This window comes from Eutrigla gurnardus, assembly GCF_963514095.1.
Source record: "Eutrigla gurnardus genome assembly, chromosome: 13".
Lineage (NCBI taxonomy): Eukaryota > Metazoa > Chordata > Actinopteri > Perciformes > Triglidae > Eutrigla > Eutrigla gurnardus.
In genome coordinates, this window is record NC_139936.1 from 13079759 (window position 1) to 13095990 (window position 16232).

Below are 16232 nucleotides of genomic sequence, written 5' to 3' on the forward strand. Positions count from 1 at the left end.
GAGGTGCATTCGTTTCCCACGATTAAGTCCTCCAAATTGTGGGTGTGTTATGGCATAGAAAAGTTTACACGATACAAAAATCATTATGGGGGTTTGTTCTATTGCCGACTATGGTATTTTAATCCAGAATATTGGTGAAATCGTCTCCATCAGATTCCTGGCAGAGGTCTGGATGGTTTCGTGACCATGTGTACCGTCCAGTTTTTCCTGAATGACTTAAACGCAACATGACAACACCCTGCCTGGAGAAAACAGTTAAGTCGAAGCTCATTGGTCAGTGCAAATGTCGATCAAACGCCTGGTTCGCTCTTTTCCAGTAATTCCATACTCCCACTGGATTCACTGGGAATGGTCTAACTACACAGCACGGGGACCAGTACGGGGCAGGATTTTGAAGAAACTGGATTATTGGATATATTTAGCCGATATATTTAACAGCACTGGAAAACATTTCCTAATACATCAGAGGTAATATTGGTATTATTTGTGAATTTGTCTTAACCGTCTAACCTTGGTACGTAGATGGCAGCTAACGTTACTGTAGCTAACGTTAGCAGTGTTTTCCCAAACATCAGTGGCCTCTTCTGCGCGTGTGTGGTGCTACCGCCGCCTGCGAAGTGAATTTACAATTTAATATAAGTCAGCATGTTTAATTCAAGTACCCTACCTCCCTTACTAAAATGTTGTCAAAATGATGGCCAAAGAATTGACGTATGTTGGTTGTTTATGATAAGACTTGTACGCTAACGGTAGCGTTGCCCATCATACTGCCAAGTTGCTAATGCTAATGATGCAAACCGTCCTGTGATGATGCAGTTTGGGATACCTACTGTATTAGCCTTATTTTCTTGAAGAACAGAATAAAAATAGCTATTTGTCAGCTTATTGTCATTATTGTGTAAAGACATTATGATAACGCGTATTTCTTCATGGCTGAATTGTTCACAGATTGAAGGAAGGTAGTCGGATCAACTAATCTTTTATGGTTATTTCTTAATATTTTGATTACCAGCCAATGTGCTACAGTATGGATCATAGGCTTTAGGACCACGTTATTATTGTGAATAAATAAAGTGTTGCTCAAATAAGGTCTGCATGCACAGAAGAGGTTGCTGTTGTTTTGCTGTAAACATAGTATTTTCCCTCACAGAAAACTGGATGGGAAAATTCTGTCTTTAAAAAAAGATTAGATAATGGAATACTATACCCTACTCAGTAGTTGGCTACCTTTTTAAGGTAAAAGTGCAAATTGATTATTAAGACTTGGAATGGAATTGCAGGGAAATATGAATCAAAAGAAGACAGGTAGCTTGGGAATCATTCCTTTACAGATAGATTCCTTGACAGTAATATTGACTGGACAGGCATAGGGGAAGCAAATAATATCTATAAAATAACAGGTCTTTGTTAGTCTTGATGCATTTACACTCCTCTTTCCCTTGGTACAGTCTTCTCCTTCAGTTGCTCAGCATTAAGGGACAAGAGATTGTTTGTTTTGTATCCTGTTTCTAATGTAATTATGGCCATAGTCCAATACGGGGGGGAATTGTACAAATAGGTAGTGAGTTTTCATGATCCATAAGCTTATCCTGCTATTACGCAATACATTAAACACCGAACATTAGTCACAACAACAAACGGCCATTATAAGGTGCGTACCTGGCAGGATAGCAGCCACCCTGTTTCTATGTTTTCTTTGTTACCAGTCACTTAGTTGTGTCTATGGTAAATGAGATCAGACAAGTTTGTATATTTCTCTCAGAGTTGAACTGGTGAAGTTTTAACACACTTTTTACTTTAAGACAGTAAGTTAAAAGCAAATTGTGTGTTTTTCAAGTTTATTTTTTTTACTCACTTCCAGTTGCTTCCAAGAGCTACATTCACATTCATTAAGGTTTAGAGGAAAAAGGAAGGAAGGAAGGATACAATATTTGGTTGAGTTCCAAAAGCTCCACACACACAGGACTGAATGTCCCTTCTCCAATGAGGTCAGAGCACCGCCATTTCACACAAACACTCTCCGTTTATCACTTAATGTCACTTGCATCCGGTCTTCCTCTTGGCCCATTTAAAGGTCAGACATAATAAGCAGCAACTTGAGCTCATGTTCCAAAGTGTCACCACACTTAGATAACTAGAGGCACTGTATGCTTATTTCTTTGGTCCTAGTGGTAATTGTATGACACCGTAATGACAGCTTTGCAGAGTTTTGCCTCAGTTCCACACAATCCCACACAATTTCTGTAACGAAAATAGCGTCCATGATTTTGTTCTGTTTTAAAATGTGGTTGGGATAGTAAGGTGATTTAAGTTTGGTGGCTGTGCATACTGTACAACTCATAAAGACAACAGATTAAAAAAAATACTAAGACCATACCTACTACTACAAAACAAAAACATGAAAACACTACAGCTCCCATATAAAAGGTCCAAGCTGTGGTAGTTCTGAGTAATTTTGGCTGTAGCTTGTGGGTCATTCCATGTCATTTCATCAAATGCCTCCCACCTGACCATCTCAGAATGTCCTGTAAAAATTCTAGTACAAAGACAAGGAAAAAACCAAGATATTAGGTCTCTACTGTCAACAGTTTTCTCATGAAACATGAGACGGTTTTTGGCGTCATACTCTGTAATGCCATTTTTAAACGGCAATATCTGGAAAACTATCTCACATCTGGCCTTCAAAATTTGGATTTTTCCTATTAACAAGTGTGTCTTTGTACTAGAATTTTTTTTTTTTCAAGAAATTCTGTGATGGTCAGGTGGGAAGATTTTCAGAAATTTGATGAAATGACACAGAATAACCCTAGTTTATTTTTGTCCTGGTTATGGCTATAGTGGGGGGATAACATTCAGAAACTCTGTAGGATGTCTTTAACACTAACACTCGTGTTGAAATAGTTGATCAATCAATAGGTTGATAAGTGACTTACACATACAGACACATATATGTAATTCACTTAAATGAACACATAATTTTGCACATAATAGTAACTGCATATCTTTGTTCTTGCACAATCCCTGAATTAGTTCTGACATACTGGAATGGGCGTTACATGTCCTGACTGAGTTTGTATAGTGTTTTACTTGAATCGTGTGTTTATCTGCCGTGGAAATAGCTGGGACAAATGGGCCCTTTGCACCGAGCAAATTTGGGTTCCAAGAAAAGATTGCATCACAGAGTGGTCAGACCTGCACAGTGTATTTTGTGTGCAAGGATACTTGGACAATTTCCATGGTTTTAAAGGCGGCCCTCCACAGCTGAATAGTCAAACAGAACAGTGGCAAAGTCCAACGTAGAGAGAGGCAGTGCTTTTAAGGTCAGTCTTTCCTAAAAATGTATTAAAACTACTGCAGGAGTACAGGCAAGATTTAGGGTCGTTTTTTAAGTAACAGCCATATCCTTGTGACTTTTGTAGGTTCTAGTCACATTTATTAATGCTTTGAGGAACAGAGCCCAGCAGACAATTATTGATTTGGATGCTGGTGTGCATTTGTAGCTATCAGTTTCTTGGTTAGATTTCCCAGAATCTATGGCTGTTTTTCCCACTCAGTGCACTATGGGTTTTTTTTTTCAGAGCTCAGATCGTCGTAGGATATATTGGATGCCATAAAATGTTTCAGTCCGGTGCTGAAGTTGGAAAATCGTTGAAGGACTCTTAAACATATAAAGGCTCTTTTCATGTGGGGACCCACTAGATGGGGCCCTGCAACGGGCTCAGAAACCATTTTTAGTTCAGGCACAGAAGTATGTGAAACCTTGACTCCACACAGCTGTATTTATTTTGAGCCATGCTTCTAAATTTCATCTGGACATGATGTTTTTTAGTCGGGAACACACTAGAAGAAAACAAGACTTGACGGTACATTTGAGTTAATTAAAAGCATGACTGTTCCGATTTCCTTGTTAACCACAACAAAATAAAGAAATCACTTGGCACAGAAAACTAGCAAAGTAACTGGTAATATGGAATAAACCATTGAGCAGTTAGTTAGATAATCAGGCTACAAATTGTTTGCCTCCTTTTTCACGTAATGTAAATTTCTTTTGAAATTGCTATTTGTTTGTGTAACCTCATACACTGGAAGTACCTGGCACCTCCAAGCTACCAAGCTCACTCCTTGTTTTAAGAAAAAAAGATTGCCGGCCTTGATTAGGTGTCAGTACCAGGTTGTATATTGCATAATTTGTTATCGTTATGTTTTTGTCTTTTTTTAACCTTTCTTAAAATCAGTGTGTGGTCTGGTCTGGTCTAGTTTCTGTTTTCTTCCCTCAACTTATCTATTAGCAGACACTGATTTGTTTGTTTGACAAAAATGCTTCAGGTTATGGAGTGTGAGACACTTTAGCTCAGCTTTGCTTGTGTGTTTGTGTAATGTGTATTCAGGTCACTGCTGCTGTACTTGGGATCATTGTTTAATCCAGCTACCAACTGTTTGAGGCCTGTCCCGGCTTGTCTGTCTCAAGTTAAACCAGACAAACTGCACCGGAGCATCTTGGCCAAAGTTAAACACAAAATAATAGAGAATTGCATACACAAACATGCACATACAGGCTCACCAAGGACAAGGCTCACAGCACATTTATTGTAAAATCTCAAGTACGCATATTAATCTTCTACCTCTATTTGTAGGGAGAACAACATTCACATAACTCACATGATAGGCCTTGACCTGGAATTCCCCACCTAGATGTTTTTGCAGTTAACATAATTTCTTTTCAGTATGGCAATCTGAAACGCCTTGTGTCTTGTTCTAGTCCAGTCTGGGTCTCTTCTGTGTTTACATCTCATAAGTCTAACACACCCACAGTGTGTTTTTACATCAGGAATAATATCATTTTGCTCATCTAAAATATGTCTTATTGAATGTTCGGTTGTACGAAAGCTCAATAATGTATAACAAGATGACAAGAGCAAACTAGCCAAACCTCGAGACATATAATGAAATGTGTTGCGACAGACTATTCCATGAATAAGGACATTATGTTTACATGACTCCAACTTCACAGTTTCACAAACATCGCAACACTCTGGTGTTGAGATGAGGGCAGGAGTTATATAAACAAAACAGGTTTCCAAATTGGTGACTTTCTCACCAGGAATTTGGTTGAATTGTGGTTGACTTAGGTGTTACCTTTCTTTCTTTTTTTGCTATGTTTGTGTTTTAACAGACCTCTATTGTATTCACTGTATATTTTAAATTTTTTCCCCTCTCTCTTCTGCTTTCTTTTCCCACAGGGCCTTTGTCTGCCTTGCCTCTTAAATGTCGAGCATAGTGTGGAGAGGACCGCCACTTTAGGATCTGCAGACGGTATCTCGGCCAGTTGATCACCATGCCCCGCTTAAGTGTCAGTTCCAGCTCAAAGCCTCACTGCAGCCCTATCTGGCTCATCTGTTTTCTCCTGGCCCTCTCATCTCAACACACCCATGCAAAAGATGGTAAAAAAAACAAATTTGTCATGGGATTATAAATCAATGATCTGCAATTCCTAATGCACAAATATTGATTGCTTTGAATATTGATGGAATATAGCAGATCCATGTGAGAAGGTTTGCTCTTTGGTTCCGTGGGAATAATAACCAGAAAAACATCCATGCTGCAAAATGCGACCGGATGTAGTAGGACATCCTGGTATTTTTGTCGTACTGCATTTGACATACTCTGTATTGGGAAGTACTAAATATTATGGATATTGGAACACACAGCATGTTTGCTGATTTAAACTTACGTTGAATCTGTATGTTATACCATTTAAATCACTTAATATTGTGCCAATCTTTCTTCTTTCTCTCAGTACCCCAGGAAGTGAACCTGTTGGCTAACATGAATACACAGCAACTTTCCATATCCTGGCTAGGAGGAGCAGCCACAACCTTTGACCTTTTGATTCTGAGAACTGAACTCAATGAAACTGTCTTCTATGTAAGAGCATTTCTTCTTTCTTCTGTGTTGGATATATCGTCACGTGAATGGAGCTATAGCAGATGATAGTTCATAAATATCTGATAATGATATATGTGCTGATATTGATTTTACATATCTTTAAAATTTTTTATCATGATCCTTTTATATATATTTTTATACAATTGTGGCCAATACATATACTGGACATTGTTTTAAAACATATCTTTGGCTTTTTTTGTACTTCATTTAATGTCTGAAATTAATGAGCCACATCATATACAGATGTAATAATTCAGTACAATAATGCTTGAGCTATGACTATTCTCACCAAAAACATCATCTACCCGCTTCATGTTCTTTCCCTCACTGTGTTTTCCGTGTGTTATCTATAGGACACGTTGTCTGTGACGAGGAATCAGGAGGGTGGACGCCACCAGTGGAACTGGACCTCAGTTGAACCTCTGGAGTGTACCTCGCTGTCGGTTAAAATCCGTTCGAGAGATGGACAGACAACAAGTGAATGGAGCAACACCCAGATACTTCAAGGTCAGAAGGCCAATAGTTATACCCATATAGGACACCAATAATTAGAGAATCAAAAATACTGCTTTGCCTGACTTTTCAATTTTGGGGTTAAACAAACAAATTTCTTTCCTTTGTACCTAAATATAGATGTAAATTTATATCTCCCTCTCCACTTCTGTCTGTCTCTCTTCTGCCACTCTCACAACTTAATTTCTTTTTTTTAGGACTTGACATCCCCAGCAATGAGAAATTCCAGATGTATCCCCAGGACAGAGTTGTACCCGTGGGGGCCAACACCACCTTCTGTTGCATCGTGGCAGAGGGGAAGCAGTTTGGTGTCATCAGCTACGGCAACACAGTCATTAACACAACGCGACTAAGTCGGCGAAGTTACGCTGTTACAGCGGTTAAACAGAGACTGTCTTACAAGACAGGAACCAATGTCGTCTGTTACGACAATCCGAGAAGAGAACCGGAGAATGGAGCGGTGGTGTTTGTCGGATGTAAGAAGACTTAACTGTTTAGATTAGAACTGATGTGTGAATGGTTTGACGAATGGCTTGGTAAGCAAGTAAGTTTGTTGTGTTGTCCCCTTCTCCAGATCCACCGCTGCCCAGTGACTTTGTGTGCGAGACCAATAACTTAATTTCAGCTGTGTGCCAGTGGAATGAAGGACGAGACTCTAACTTGTATGGAAAGAAACGAGGAACGCGGTACACGCTGAACAATAGGTACTACACTCACACACGCAAGCATAACGGCATTACTTTTAAAAATAGCCAGTGCTCATCTAGGCTCATGCAACCTGACCTGAAACCTTATACTGTGTTGGAAACCGTAGGGCTAAAATACATGGAGCGGAGTTGGTTTGAACCAGACCGACATTTGCAGGCAATACAATGGTATCTGCAACTGACTCAGATCCAAAACACTATAATACAGGAAAAAGCAAAGACGAAATATTGGAAAGTAGCGATGATGGAATGATGTATTTCTTTGCACCAGATGCACAACAATTCATGGACAAACCAGGATGTGGTATAATGTCACTTTGTTCTTAAGAAACTATCCCTGCATTATTTATGACTGCATTTTTCTAAGAAGTGTTGTTTGCCGAGAAAAAAAAATCAACAAAGAGAGAGAGAGGATGACAAGAAAGATAAAGCACTTAGTCTAAGTAACCACTTGCTGCTTGTGTGTCCATTTAACATTGATAGTGCATTGGCTGTCTGCCAGACCTTTTACAAGAATTGTCTGAAGGCTGGCAAGACAAAGCGACATTATGAATGTGTTTGGGACTGGGGTATGAATCTTGAGTATCCACATTTTAATTTGATTTAATTGGGTTTTTTTTATGTTCTCATTCTTAATTAATCTGTTCTTCATGTTTTCATCTGTTGTTTTCGTTTGCAGGAACTGTACTTTCAGGAGCCTGCAGGAGAAGCAGGAGAAGCAGAAAAAGTGCAGTGTGGCCCAGTGGGAGGGTAACTGGACCCTGGTAGCTATGAACCCTCTCGGCCAGTACATCCTCACTGACTCTGCTGAGCTCAGTCACAGAGGTAGATTTATACCAGTGTTTTCAAAGTAGATGTAAAATTAGACATGGAATATACAGCTGAAAGGTGTTTTCACCCTTTCTCCTCAGTGCGTCCAGACGCGCCAGATAACCTGAACTCTGTTGTCCATGCCTGGAATGCCACTGTGCTGTGGGAGTGGAAGTACGACAGCTATTCCTCCCTGGCTCTTGTCTGCCAGGTAGAGCTTGCCTCCGAAACAACAAAGGTGAGTGTTATTTTGTGTGTCTGTGTGCGTGTGTCTGTGTGCGCGTGTCTGTGTGTGTGTGTGTGTGCGCGTGTGTGCGCATCTGTGGGTGCGCGCGTGTGTGTGTGTGTGTGCGCATCTGTGGGTGCGTGTGTGTGTGTGCATCTGTGTGCGCGCGTGTGTGTGTGCATCTGTGTGTTTTGCAGGGAAAGACCATGTGTCCATTTGTTTGCACTGTCCGTCTCAATGTAAAACTGTTTATGTCCATGTAGTATGCCAGTCAGCCAGATCAGCGCACCTTCTCTGGTGTGGGTCTGCGGTCGGTGGTTCTATCAGACCTGTATCCTGACGAGGATTACAGTGTTAAAGTCCGATGTGGTGCCCAGCAGCATTTCTGGAAGTGGGGAAGTTGGAGCAAACCATTTTCCTTCAAAACAAAGACTTATGGTAAAGAGTTTTTTTTTGGTGGAATTGCTTTTTTTTAGCAGAGATTTCCGTCTTTGATTAATGATTCGTATTAATTTATTGTTTACCCGTATTTATTTAATGTTGCTATATGCTGACTTAATCTTAAATAATGATTTTGAATTAATCAGAAGAATAACTAAAATGTTATATAAATTCACTTCTAAAATTTGAGAGCTTTTCAGTTACAAAAGACGGTAGTAGACATTTTATTATTTCAAAAACTTCTGTGTACAGTATTATTTTCAGTTGTCATCTTTTATTATGTTTTGTGAATTTAGATTTGTTTCTCTCTCAGTTCCAGATGCTCCTGATGTGTGGCTGTGGATGAACAAAGACTACACAGGGCAGGTCATTTGGAAGGTACTTTTTGTGATTTGTATTTAAACTGAATTGTATTTAGTTTTCAAATGTAGATGTACAATTTGCTAGTTTTACGGCAGAGGGCACAGATTTACAGTAGGGTTCTGTTGTAGTCTTAATGCTTCGTCCCTGGCTTCCTTCCTCCCTTCTCCTTTTACTCTCTTTCTCCAGTTTGACATGTAGAAGCTCCATCTATTGTGGATATGTATCATGAATGTCTGAAATTGTAAGTAAAAAGGAATTTAACCATGTCTCTGTCTGTTTCATGTTATTTCTTCCAGCCTCTGACACACAGACAGAGCCATGGTCGCATCACTGGTTACGAAGTTACTCTCGGAGAAGATTTCCGACAAATCTTTTCACCAGATACTTCTGCTGTACCCATCAACCTCACACAGACCACAGTCAATAGCAGTGACTACAAGGTCATGGCAACCGTCATTGCAAAGAACGCCGATGGCGTGTCTCAACCTGCAACTATACTTATACCTCAACATTTGACAGGTTTGTGGAATTGGGATGTGTTTAATATATAAGAAGCAAGTATGAATATAAAAAGCGATACGTTGATTTATTCTCAGGAGCACAAGTTTAAGTTAATGACATTGATATATATGGTCATTTAAGTCTTTTTAGGCACTTAGAACAACTGTGTCAGGTTTCACAGTCATTAAACACTTTGAAACTATAACTATATAATATGAGTACAGTGGTTTCTAAATTGCTGTATACTTTTTTTTCTTTTTTTTTCTTTCCAGATGTGGAATCCAATGTTGTGTCCAGAGCAGTTTACACGGACAGAGGTTTCCCTCTGTTCTGGCAGCACGATGCCAACGCCACATGTGCTTATGTGGTAGAATGGTATAATGCCTCCTGCATGAGGGACTGCCCTGTGGAGTGGATAAAGGTGGCCGCTGGAAACACCAATGTCTCCATCGAGTCAGGTATGCTAATATTGATGCCATATTTCAATGTACTGTATGTGTAACTACAGTCACTACAGGCTAAACGTTTTTTTTTTTTTGCCATCAGCTTACTTCCAGCCAGGTGTGAGGTACAACATTTCCCTCTACAGTATCTCGTCAGAGGCCCCAGAGCTGCTGCAGCGCTGGCAGGGATACATGCAGGAGCTTGGTAACAAAAGCTTTTCCTTTTAGAAGAAGCAATGACTTCTGAAGCCATAGTCTGCATTTTAATTGCTGAGTCCTTGTTCTGCCTCTGACCCGTCTCTTCTATTTTCTCTCCTCCCTTCACCAGTCCCTTCCAGTTCTGCCGCTCTGTCAATCACTCAGCAGGACTCCGATATCCTCCTTACCTGGGGAGAGATCCCGCTGGTCAAGAGAAGAGGCTTCCTCCTGGGCTACAACATTTACGTCAGCAGTGGCACGCAGCTCACGCTTCTAGGTGAATGAACACAAATGCATGCATGATTAATTACAACCTTCTTCAAAATATGTTGTACAGGGTGCATTTTGTATCCTGTTAAATAGGGGTGGGAAAAATATTGATACGGCAATATATCGCGATACTTCGCGATCGATTTTTCAACTCAAGATCGATTTAAAAAAACAAAAAGATTCATGTTTACACAAATACTTTTACATTATTTTTATATGTTCTGGCGCCTCAGTGGTGGAACGAACTCCCGACTAATGTCAGGACAGCTGAGTCATTTGCCATTTTCCGAAAAAGGCTCAAGACTCACCTGTTCAGACTTCACCTCGACTAGCATGACCCCCCCCCCACCCAAAAAAAACACAAAAAAAAAAACACCCTTACCTATAGCACTCTGATCGTAGCACTGTTGCTCTTGAAGTTTACTAGTTTACTCAGATGAGGACCTAACACTTGTTCTACTTTAAGCTCTTACTTTATCGGCAATGATTCGTTGTGGTTTCCTTGTTTCCTTCTTTTGACAAATGTACTTATTGTAAGTCGCTTTGGACAAAAGCGTCTGCTAAATGACCTAAATGTAAATGTAAATATGACCTCTTCAGTTCAGTGTTCAAACAGTGACACAAAAGGAGAAACATTTATTATTATTATTATTATTTTATTATTTATTATTTTGTGCATTGTCACAATTGTGCATTGGGTACTTTATCCTTTTTCATTTTATTTTCAATATTTATTCCAGTGAATTTCATGGGAATTAATAAAATGGAATGAAATAGTTTTGACTCAAGTTGTCCTCTGATCAATATCATCTGATGTACATATACAGGTAATTGTGTTTTCATCTTTATTTATATCGCAATATCGTGATGTCGTGATGCGTATCGTATCGTGACCAAAGTATCGTGATACGTATCGTATCGTGAGGTTCTTGCCAATACTCACCCCTACTGTTAAACTCCTTTCTCGCATTTGCCTCCTTTTCTTTCCTTCTCACGTCTCTCTTGATTTTTACCCTTTCCTTTGAACAGCTAATCTGCCAGACGTAGGAAGCAGGAGCTACACAGTAAAGGGTCTCTCTGAAGGCTCCTATAAGTTTACTGTTAAGGCCTACACCTCAGCAGGCGAGGACACAGGCGGCACTGCCTCCATAACACTGGAGCCATACAGTACGTGAACGTATAGTTGCATGCATACTTAGTTCTATGCAAAAGAAGGAAAAATAATCTTGTTTCAAGTGTAATAGCTCTAATACTTCTGCTGTCTTGGCCTGACAGCTGATTGGCTGATCCTGGAAATCTTGGCTTCCCTTGGAATCACAGCCTTATTGCTCATCATTGTCACTTTCATTTGCTACAAGAAAAGGAAATGGTGAGTGTTGTATGCTCTTTAACTTGGTCTCTCGTGTGTGTGTTCTATAAATAATGTAACAAGTATGCAACATCTGTTGATATCTACCACATAAAGTAAACGCAGCAGCATATTCACTGCACTGTATTGAAAATGAGCTGTTGGGTTGTATTACTATGATTTGTTTTGGCTTTTTGTGCCTCCATGTCGGCCACAGCCAGAGCTGGTTGGTGGAGGCAGTAATTCTGTTTATGATAATGATAATAATCTGACACTTTGCTTCGCCACCAGGGTGAAAAAGGCATTTTATCCAGACATACCTGAGCCCAAGCTGCCTGGGGATTGGTCCAGGCCACAGGTACAATATCCGACTAATTCAAGAACTTACAATTGACCCATTTTGTGCTTTTTCATCATCCCTTGTGAGAAGACTTTGAGGCAATTGTCTCCCGTTTAAACTGATGAGTAAATTGTTTAAACACCCTTTGTGTCTGACAGGGGCCATTGGATGTGAAGCCGTCTCCCCACAGTTTGGTCCACATGGTAGAAAGGCCTGAGTGGGATTCTAGTAAAGAGGTGCTTGTTGTCATTCCTGAAGAAGACGAGGATGAAGAGGGGCAGGGGTTTGGAGACGAGCCGGTTGACACAGATGAGCCAACATCATTGCGTTACTACAACCAAGTGGTAGACGAGCGGCCCATAATGCCGCGTTACCCAGACTCCTCCGCTTCTTCTGCATCCTCTTTGGATTCAGCGCGCACCGATGTGACGTATACAGGGATCCAGACCTCAGGGTCTTCTTTGGTCTTCCAGCTGGATCCACAGGGTTCTTCTGAGGGCCACCAACCCCAGGCTGATCTGTCTGTCTGCGGAGGTGGAGGAGGAGGTTACCGGCCCCAGATGCAGTCTAGAGCCCCAAGTGATGACATGGGCCTAGCTCCAGCTGAGCCTTTCCTAGAGTCCCAGGCTGCCAGTGCTGGGGGCTACAAACCCCAGAGCTCCTGGCATTTGGACTCCCCCACGGAGGATGGGGAGGGTGGCAGCTTGGCACCCTCTCTCGGATCCCCCACCTCAATTGCTTCCACTCAGTTCCTCCTCCCTGATGGAGAGGAACATGCAGAGGAGAAACGACAGCTGTCGGCCGCAGCAGCGACCTGGTTCACCAACCTGCTGTCATCCACAAAACCGTGATCATCTCTCTCACACCTATCAGTCAGGCCAGGAGGGTTAACATTAACTTTCAGATCACTGCTGTTACCAGTGTCATGCATCAAATAAGCCTAACCTACATGGTCTAGGTAAATATCTCTGAAGAGGCACGACTTCCTTCCATTTGCATACATACAGAAATACCTATCTTGTTCATTTTCTCTCTCATGCAATTATCAGAAATCAAAATCTGTATATTTATATATGAAGACGTTTCTAGTCTTCTCTTCGAAAGATTTCTTCATACCTCCTGGCAACCTGGTGGCCGTAATGTCCCCTCACTGCCTTTTTTTGTGACCCCCCATAATGGGCATTTAGCAATGGCATAACCTGTGTTTCAGTTGAGTATATCCAGTTTTTAGCTTTTAGACGTTTTTATTTTTTTGTGATGTGAACTACACTACAGAACAAAGCTGAAAGCAAGAAGGTTTCAAACCAAATTATGGGACTATAAGAGTAGAGGACATTTTTTGGAGAACACTACAAAAGAACAGTTGGATGGAAGGTAGCTAGTACAAGAAAACCTCTTTACAGTACCCATGTCTTCTGCTGTTCCGCAACTGGGTTAATCTTTCCTGTTTTACGACAGCTGATGAGCTACTGAAAGGAAAAGGGCATTTGCCTGTAAAAAACAATTTTAAAGGTATGTTACTCTCCTGGATGAACAGCAAGGTAGCTCCTATTCTTACAGATATTACACGGAATACTGTCTGAACACAGTTGTCAATTGAAAGATGCACTTGTGAATGAAAACGGTAATTGTTTTACACACAGGAGTGGTGCTGTCTAGAATGGCGTGGGTGCTGAGCCCTGTGGATATATACACTGATATAAGCTAGACATGATTACACAATTATGTAATTTAATGAACAAACACACTATTATGTTACTTTGGTGTTTTTGCTGTTTTGTCTTCCTTAACTAGTAGAGGTTGTTTTTGCAGTATTTTTTTTTTTTAAACAGTCAGGCCAGTGTCCTTTTTTTAAAAATGTTCTTTGTTTTGTTTTTTTAAAGAATGTTGCTGTGTGTCATGGATTATCCTCAAATTTATGTTTGGTATTGAACAAATGATGAGAATTACCGTGGATGGGTAATTACAGTGTTCAATGGCCTTGATAAATGTCATACTTCACCTTTCACACACTGCCTTGCTCCTAAATGTTTATATGCAATGAAAAAGAAGTTACAATAATGCAGTTCAGAACTGATCAAAAACATTTTTATTTTATTTTATCGGTAATACAGATCCCACTGGCATTGAGAAAGTGGATGTCCATTTTAATACATTTAAGTAAGCGCTGAAACATATAAATATATTATATATATATATATAAATACCAGGATGTTACTCTCAGCCCTCAGTATATTTGCGCGTTTGTGAAGAATGATATTTGGTCGCTTTATCTTCAAGCTCAGAGAGATGGCTGATAACTCTTTTGATGCTGATTTGCTGTGCTCAAATGCCTACATTTATGTTTATGGAGTTCTAAATTTACTTCAAAAGTATAGTTTTACGTTTTTTGTTTTCAAATGTGATTATCTCTTCCTCACATTTTTTTTCTTCAAGTCTCCATGTACATTTTGTGACTGGAAAAAGGGGACCATGGGGAAGCATGTATTGGGAAATTTATAGATAATTTACAGAAATGCTGTCACTTTCCTTTTTTTTTTTTAAATAAATGTATGTAAATTACCTTTTGAATTATGGCAAGTCCGAAATTGCCCAAGTAAACCATTTGCTCTCCACTCATGTCTACATTGTGGGTGTTAAGGGTGCACCATTCATTGGCTAGGCTTCCTAAATCATCATCAGCATCATTATACAAAGGTTATTCTTTGACATTCTAATCCAGTGGTAACCAGGATGTTCATTTTATATTTTTTTAGAGCCAGGCCCTTGCTTGCCTGTATGGCAGCATGTGGTCTATTGTTTCTCAGTGCCTCCAGCGAACAAGCTTTGAGTAAAACTACTGTGACATGAATGATGACTTGGAGTAACTATAATGGATGGCTTCAATTATGTACTGATGACAGGCAGGCAGTCCTCTTTAACTACTGACAAAAATGTATCGCCGCTTTCTCCATGTCTTGTAACACTGATTTTAAACGGATTATTGGGGGAATGGTTGAAAGAATTGCTTAAAAAGCTACACCTTTCGCCAGTTAAGTAAAGATAAAACAACCAATTGTGAAATGAGTGATCACTTCAAGGCAGCGGGTAAAGGGTGGATATAGATTTAAGTATTTAAATATGGCTGCAGATTGTTTTCCTTTGAGGTCTGCTTAATCAAACAAGCACGGCTTTGGAGACTAACCTATGAACGCTATGTGTTACATGCTTTTATGTTGATTTCGATCAACGGAATGGCACCTTTTTTTCTTTATTTTTATACAACTAACTGTACATAATTGTAAATTTTCTTTCATTTTTTTCCCCTTCATATAATACAAAATTATATTCCCTACACTACAAGGGGCAGTTAATGTAAACTCACCAAGTTTCTTGAGAGAATAAAGGTAAATGTTTGGGAAGGCGATACCTGATGTATAGTTTGATGAAATGTGGAGGTATAAATTAGAATTGTGATCCTGTCTTCTTATAATGGCTTAGCCTGCTTTGCATCCCTATCTTATCACTGCGTTGTCGCTTTGCCAGACATATAGGACTAGAGTACTCAACATGCAGGCTCAAACACGGAATCTGTTGACATGCAATTTTCCTTGTTTTTTTTCCATTGCTACATTTTTAATCAGAGTCAATGTTTACTCTGTAGAATGTTACAATTCTGTGCTTTATACAGCAGGGTACACTTGCTGCCTTACGTATCTTCATCTCTGTCCTTCCATGTGTTTGCAAATCAGTGCATGTTGTAAACTATTATTACAAAACAGTGGCTTGTGAATCCTTTACACCATGTTTATGTTACTCTATAGCTTTAATCAACTAACACTAACTAATGCTGGGCATGGCAACATGACTGTAGTATTGTGCACTTGAGAAAAAAAAAAGCTTTAATTTCTTGGAGAAAAAAATGTGCTTTCAATTCCATGATATTTTGCAGAATATTTTACTATTGATTGAATGACAGTGAAGTGCTCCTGAGTGAATAAATCAATGTCGACATGCATAACACAAATTTAAATGCTACTTCTAGGCAATAAAGTTATTTGTCCGGCCAGTTGTTACTGTCTGTGTTTTCTTTCCTCTACTGTGCAGATTTTTGAACAGTAAAGACTCTGAACACCTCCCACCCCCC

General features: G+C 39.8%; 1 protein-coding gene across 1 annotated transcript; it reads left to right on the forward strand.

Annotated features, from left to right (window-relative positions):
* Window positions 1-336: 336 nt before the first annotated feature.
* On the forward strand, window positions 337-16154 carry lifra (LIF receptor subunit alpha a). The gene is made up of 18 exons (XM_084025086.1): window positions 337-468; window positions 5241-5441; window positions 5798-5925; window positions 6300-6453; window positions 6657-6935; window positions 7034-7163; window positions 7846-7991; window positions 8078-8214; window positions 8466-8640; window positions 8957-9021; window positions 9303-9525; window positions 9780-9965; window positions 10054-10155; window positions 10279-10425; window positions 11448-11585; window positions 11694-11787; window positions 12058-12124; window positions 12265-16154. Exons 2-18 carry the CDS (start codon window positions 5336-5338, stop codon window positions 12955-12957), a joined length of 2970 nt encoding a protein of 989 aa, XP_083881212.1. The 5' UTR covers window positions 337-468; window positions 5241-5335; the 3' UTR covers window positions 12958-16154.
* Window positions 16155-16232: the final 78 nt, after the last annotated feature.